Source organism: Etheostoma cragini, chromosome 8 (genome assembly GCF_013103735.1).
Source record: "Etheostoma cragini isolate CJK2018 chromosome 8, CSU_Ecrag_1.0, whole genome shotgun sequence".
Classification (NCBI taxonomy): domain Eukaryota; kingdom Metazoa; phylum Chordata; class Actinopteri; order Perciformes; family Percidae; genus Etheostoma; species Etheostoma cragini.
In genome coordinates, this window is record NC_048414.1 from 22,266,810 (window position 1) to 22,273,373 (window position 6,564).

The 6,564-nt window shown below is 41.4% G+C and overlaps 1 protein-coding gene across 1 annotated transcript in view; it reads right to left on the reverse strand.

Annotated features, from left to right (window-relative positions):
* The window catches only part of mbtps1 (membrane-bound transcription factor peptidase, site 1), a 35,152-nt gene continuing 28,588 nt past the window's right edge, over positions 1 to 6,564 (reverse strand). The window contains exons 17-23 of the mRNA XM_034878829.1: positions 4,662 to 4,786; positions 4,456 to 4,533; positions 4,124 to 4,264; positions 2,771 to 2,902; positions 2,512 to 2,638; positions 1,407 to 1,537; positions 1 to 941 (exon numbers count right to left, since the gene is read on the reverse strand). Coding sequence (XP_034734720.1) covers positions 739 to 941; positions 1,407 to 1,537; positions 2,512 to 2,638; positions 2,771 to 2,902; positions 4,124 to 4,264; positions 4,456 to 4,533; positions 4,662 to 4,786 — 937 coding nt within the window. The 3' untranslated portion in view covers positions 1 to 738. The remainder of the gene's footprint in view (positions 942 to 1,406; positions 1,538 to 2,511; positions 2,639 to 2,770; positions 2,903 to 4,123; positions 4,265 to 4,455; positions 4,534 to 4,661; positions 4,787 to 6,564) is intronic.

Consider the following 6,564-nt stretch of genomic DNA (forward strand, 5'->3'; position numbering starts at 1 on the left):
CACTTTGATTATGCTTTTTTAATTGATGAGATATAATTGAACAACTCTTTCAATGCTACTTTGTTAACCATGAGATCATGGAGGATATCCACACATTGCCTGGCCAGAGTTCATTCAGTATATAAAATATAAAAACAATGAAAAGACAGTGAATTGAAACAGATATGGGAAGGACTTACAAAACACAGGAGAAGATAACTTGATCATCCAATGGTCCTTATGTTGGAAATGTCTGCATGATTGCATGCATGTGTGCGTGTGTGTGTGTGTGTGAGCATGAATCTCTTGTACTTCTGAGTATGTGTTAAGGGTACGAACAAATTCAATAAATATAAAAGTCAGACAGATTTCATTCGTAAAGAAACCGTTTGGTCAGAGAAGAGCCAGGGAAATGTAGACAACGTGTCTCCAACAGGCATGTTTAGGGCCAGGTGTATACTGTGTGTTTTACATCATGTGTGTGACATTTTCTAATACTGTTCGGTAGTCCACAAACACACACAATCACCCACGGACAGTCTCGAACAGTCAAGAGGCACAACAACTGTATCAGCATCGGAGAGACGCCTCGGCCCTGTGTCGAGTTTAAGAGTCAGACGTCTGCCTCGACAGTTCATTAGACTCCATGTCAGTCCACACCTCCAATGTTGCTCCTCAACACAAGCTGTCCATTTCACAGCGTCTCAGTTTTGGGAGGCGGACCAGCTCTCCAGCAGCAGCTCGGAGTTCCAGTCCAAGTCAAACGCCGGGGGTTTTCCCAATCATGGTCTGCTGCTGCTGGAGATACGTGGGCCGTTTGATGCGAGGCTTCCGGCGCTTGGGCTTGCTCTTGGACTTTGTGAGCTGGACCACGAAGAAAGACAGGACGACCATGGCCCCCAGGAAGGCAAACACGGGGATGGTCTGGCCCACTTCTTGGTTGTAGCGACCGGGCATTATCCCTGAGGGAATAAGGTCACATGGGGTCAGTAACCTTCTTTATTCTTACACACTGCAGTCAGTTCTTTCATTTAATAACATCACAATGCTACAAATGCTACTTTTAAAGAAACATGCTCATGTTTATTAAGTTTGTCATTTTGTTGCTATAAGCGGTTGAGAAAAAGATCTCTGTCTATTTAACTTCAGGAAAATTATGTCCTTTTATACATTCTCTCATCAATAATATCCAGCCACTTTGATAATCAATGGTGAAAAGTTGATGAGTGACACGTTTCCCCCTTTCCATGTTGTATATTAATACCATAATTACTGCAAATGCTACTGTTACGTTACATTACATCAACAGCTTTTAAAACAGTCTAGTCCCCTGTTGTTCACAAACCTCTTAACAAAAACAGAAATGAGGCTGTAAAACTAATCCAAAGTCAGGTTGCTTAAAGTCATAGGTTTGAACTGTGCGTTACCTCCCGGGATGTCCCAGGCTCCACTCTCCCCAGGAGACAGAGGTCTGACCTGGGGACGGTAAGCCCTCACGTTGGGCACAGCCACTTTGTCCAGATCCACTGAGAGAAGCTTCTGGTGCTTCCACAGGTTACTGAGAGACCGGCAGGGAGAGAAAAACAACAAGAGAGAGAGGCTGAGGACAATTTTAATGTATACAATGAAATGTGTAAATGCTAGGGATGCTACTTTAAATTTTCTTCCACCCCCCCCCGAGGGATAGGCGACCCTCATTAACTGACCAGTAACTGTTTACAGACAAGCACGCAACTGAGTCCCAGTTCCCCCGTCCGAGGGGCTTGGACACACCGTCGGTGTTCCACTTGCCAGGAACCTCTTTGGGTCCGTACAACCGACACAAGTCCCAGAGCCTGGGCTTGTCTCCACCTGTTCTACCTTGGAGCTTGTCAGCTGGGTGTCTGCCTGGCATACTAGGACGGCCAAATTAACCTGCTGCTTCCTTATCAATATAGCGCCAACTGTCACGTGTCCAGCAGGGAGCCAGCTTAGCCGGAAAAAAAGTGCAGCTTAAAACGCAACATGCTAGTGCAAAGTTAGCACTAGCAAAGTAACTAACAGCTTAGAAATAGATTGCATAGCCTTTTTATCATGCAACATGTTGTTTTTATTAAAAACTGTTTTTGTTTTGTTTTAATAATATTGTTTATAACCAAACTTTTAAGTCTGGTTTAACTGAATCCTGGCGTTGGACGGTCCAACTGTTAATCATTAACATTACGCACGCACGTTATTGTAAGAGCAATGAAAAGTTAAAGTCCAATAATTCCTTTATCAAACCATATTGATACGCGTCCCAGGATTGGAAATTATCTAACAATGTGAGGATCAACAAGCCAATGACAGACATGTTCAAATTTGAGTCATTCAAAAAATGATTATTGTTTGTCTTAAATCCACCAGCCATTATCATATTATACCAACAATTGCAGCTTCCTGAGCCTTTTTGGAGGGTTACTAGGAAATCTCAGCCCACAGTAATTTTATTCTCCTTAAAACTATTTTCCTGGCCTTGGTGTGAGAGGCGCATTAGTGTTTCATCAGACCTACCTGGGTGCCGTCTCATTGAGCGGCTGTGGCTTTGCCCAAGACAGGTGGGGGCAGGCTGGTAGTGGGCGGGGCTTAGGGTCTCCCAGGTGAGGCTCTAGAACTTTGGAGTAGCGGTAAAGATGGTTGCCTGGACGAATGGAGAGAAAATATTTCACAAAGACAAGAACAAATAAAGAGACCCATATAATATTTCAGATGTTAAAAACAAAAAAAAACACTGATGTGTCTGTTGATGTATTGTGTAATTTCCTTCCCTCACCTTCCAGTCTCTGTGGCAGTGGGCGCTCGGTGCCTGTGGGTGGTGCCACCCTGCTGTGGGAGAGGCTGATGCTGGGAGGGGTCATACTGTACGAAGTGTATTGAAGGAGAGCGTCCAGCATCCAGAAACAGTCTGAGAGATCACAAAGAGACATTATTATTATTATTAATATTATTATTATGGGTGGCACTGTTCGTGAATAAACATCAGACATATAACATATTCTGACTTATTCAAAAGACTGAGCTTTAAGAGTTCCTCTCTTTTCTTTTAAAGGATAACATTTTGTAAGACCTACACTGAAGTTGGCAGTTTGATAAATGCAAGTTATTTCAATTGATATTCTGTAATATTTCAATCTTTGTGTGCTAAAAAGGAACATATAAGTTCCTGTAGATGGACACATTCTCCTTTGTAGCCAAACAGATGATAAGCATGTTGAAATCATCAATATCTCCCCTCTTGTTGTATCAAAGCCTCACCTGGCTTTCCTCAGTGATGGTCCCAATAATGTGCTTTAAGCCAAGCATGAAGGATTTTTAATACTGTAGCCTACATATAATTAATATATGAATTATATGTAGTGTATACTATTAATATAATTAAGCTATATATCACATGCTGAAGTATATTTCTGGAGTGTTCAAGATAAAAGGAAAAAAATAAGAAGTGTACAGAACCAAAAACTGTCATTTGAACAGAACTGTGGGTTTGTGAAAGACCCACGTCTTTTTGTAAAGATGATGTATGGTGCACATAAGCTGTATGAAGGAATTAAGGAGTCATTGTCCTCTATTGTAATGAGTCAAATTGAATTCATCTCTTGGTCTCACTATTTGACCATGTCTGTGTGGGTCGGCATGCAGCCCCTAAACCCAAAGTTTTAAATCAGAATATATATATATTATATATATACACTTAGGGACACTTACAAATTTCTATTCCACTCCATTATAGACAGAATACCAGCTGATCTGAGTGGGTGGCTTATCTTTAATGCAATTTCTACATTAATCCATTATCAGCAACCTTTCATCCAGTGTTCCAAAGGCACATTCTGTTTACTAATCTGATACCACTTTAGAAAACATTGGAGAACCCTTTTAAAATTACGTAAACACTTAATGTAATCTGAAAACTGCTGTCCTGGTTTAAAAAAAAAAAAAAAGCATCTGAACTGAGCTGGTATTCTGTCTATAATGGAGTGCAATGGAAATTGTTTTGTTTTTTTGCAGTAGTGTGTGTGAGTGTGAGTGTGAGTGTGTGTGTGTGTGTGTGTGTGTGTGTGTGTGTGTGTGTGTGTGTGTATGCATATTTATTCTTTCCAAACACAAACACACCCGGTGAGGTTACCTTTCTGTCTGTGGCTGTCGTCTATACAGTTAGAATCACCGTACAGAGCGATGCGACCTCCCCCGTCCGACGGTGTTTGGTATAGTCCGAGGATGGGAACTCCCTCCACCACTGCTGTCTCCTGCTTTAACACTTCCAGCCCTGTGTAACACACACACACACACAGACGCACACACACACACACACACACACACACACACACACACACACAGATACGTATTATATACGAACTACAGACACAGATTAAAAGGTTGCCTGTCCATCTACATGGCTGCTGGTCAGCACTGTGCCACACTAAGTTCTGATCAATGCTTTAAGAGGGGTGCTGGTACCTTGGTCCTTTAGATTCTTAGCAATCACTATTCCATCTTCTGGGAAACGGGCGATGCTGCAGCCAGAGGCGTAGTACACTGAAAAAGAGAGTGAATAAATCTTTATTTTCAAAAACAAAAAAACTCTGAATGAAACAAAAACAAGAGGAATGGTGACCAGAGGAAATGCCATCAGAAACTGGAGAGAGTGAGAGTGTGTTTCTTACTGTCATGATCAGCCAATGTGAAGTCGCCCTCGTACAGCCCATCACTGAAAGCCATCCCCCACACGGAGATCAGGTCGTTCAGAGCTGGTACGTTAGCGCCCCCTGTGTCTGGCATCCACCACTGCCTGCAGGTCACATCAAGGAAACCATCTCTACAGACATTCATATAGGCAAGGCAAATATAAATCTACATAAAATAACAATATGGGAATGATATATATTATCATATTTTTTTTTACAATAGCTTTTAATTTGAGTAAAAACTTTTAAAAAGTTAAGTAAAAATGCTGTGTTCCTTATATAGTTTGTGTATCAGTGTTGATTTGTTCAGAACAGGCAGCAGTGAATGAATAAATCTGAAAGGAAGCAGCGCCATTCAATTAAAACTGACTTACTCAGCATAATATTTTGAAGCCATACAGACTATATTTAACTGAATTTAAGACTTTTAATCCTGTGGATACTGTGCAACAGCTTGGGTGAGATATGAATGGAGCAGCGCGGAGCCATAAGTAATTTCTAGCTCTGCATGAGGAGCTCTGATATGAGACTGAGAAGTCGTGATATATTACATCTATTACAGATCGAGGAGGTATAAATAGTGTCCAACACTGCAGCAGGGGAGTTATCGTTAGAAGACGGTGAAGCTGCTGGTGAAAGCAGGAGCTTTGAAGTAATAGTTTATAGCTGAACTGTCTCATTATGGAGCAAGAGGCCACAGATCATTTGAGAGAAACAGATACCGGCACCAAGAGCAGTCACAGAGGACTTTGGAGCATTGATGCCCAACAATACAGTTCCAGTTCCTACAACTTGTTCTATAGAAAACACAATGAATCAAAGAAGCACTCTCACTTATGGAATTTGTCCTGAATTGCAAAGGCTGCAATTTTTTATTTTTATTTTTATTTTAGATCAGAGTGAGAGAGCTTTTGTACTTCTTTACAGGGCCTGAAGTTAACTTTTTTGACCACCTGCCACAGTCATTTTTTTGCCTCATAAAAAAGGTGGAAAACAGGAATTGTGTCTCTATGATCTTATTCCTTTTCATAGTAGCCTACTTGTTGACATTTATCCTGGCCAGGGACACACATTCATACGGTTTGATAAGTACTTATTGGACTTTAATTTATCATTGCACCTACAATTATGTAGCTGTCCTCAATTTAGGTCATCCATTCCATCTCATATGCGTTTTTTCCTGCATCTACCGTGTGTGATTGTGTGCGCGCGTGTGTGTCTGTAGTGGAGCAGCAGTCCCACCCGCTGCAGCGAGGCAACAGTATTGAAACAACAACTTTCAAAAACTTTATAGGGAAAAAATCGCTAATCGTACATTGATGTTAAATTGTATTAAGTACATGTTGGCAGGACGGTCTGGCATGTTTTGCACGGTCTTTTGCTGTACGTTGTGTTGGTAAATGCGAGATGTTCGAGTCACACATGTCTCGTCTTCATATCAGAAACAAGGAAATTAATTTGACCCGTTCTCACTGCTTGATCAGTGGCTGCACGTGGGACCGCCGGGATCGTTGCGAGTAATGAAAATGCGATAGGAGGCCCTGGCTGTCAATCAACGTCTTCCAGTGATGCGGGCCCCTGATTGGTCCGGGCTCGTAAGCAACTGCGTACTCTGCTTACAGATAGTTACGTGCAGAGGTGTAGTGGTAAAAAGAGAGGTGGGTAAACTATAAATTCAGTGATCAGGTGGGCCACGGCCTACCGGTGTATCTTGATGACATTGCTATAGGTTGTCTTTTATCACTGGTTGTCCCTCATAGATCACACAATCAGTATTCAATTCATACATTAATCAAAGTTCTTGTTAAAAAGACTCAAGAAAGAATTATATGGTTAAAATCTAGAAAGTTTACTAAATGACAAAACAGAGACAACAAGAATA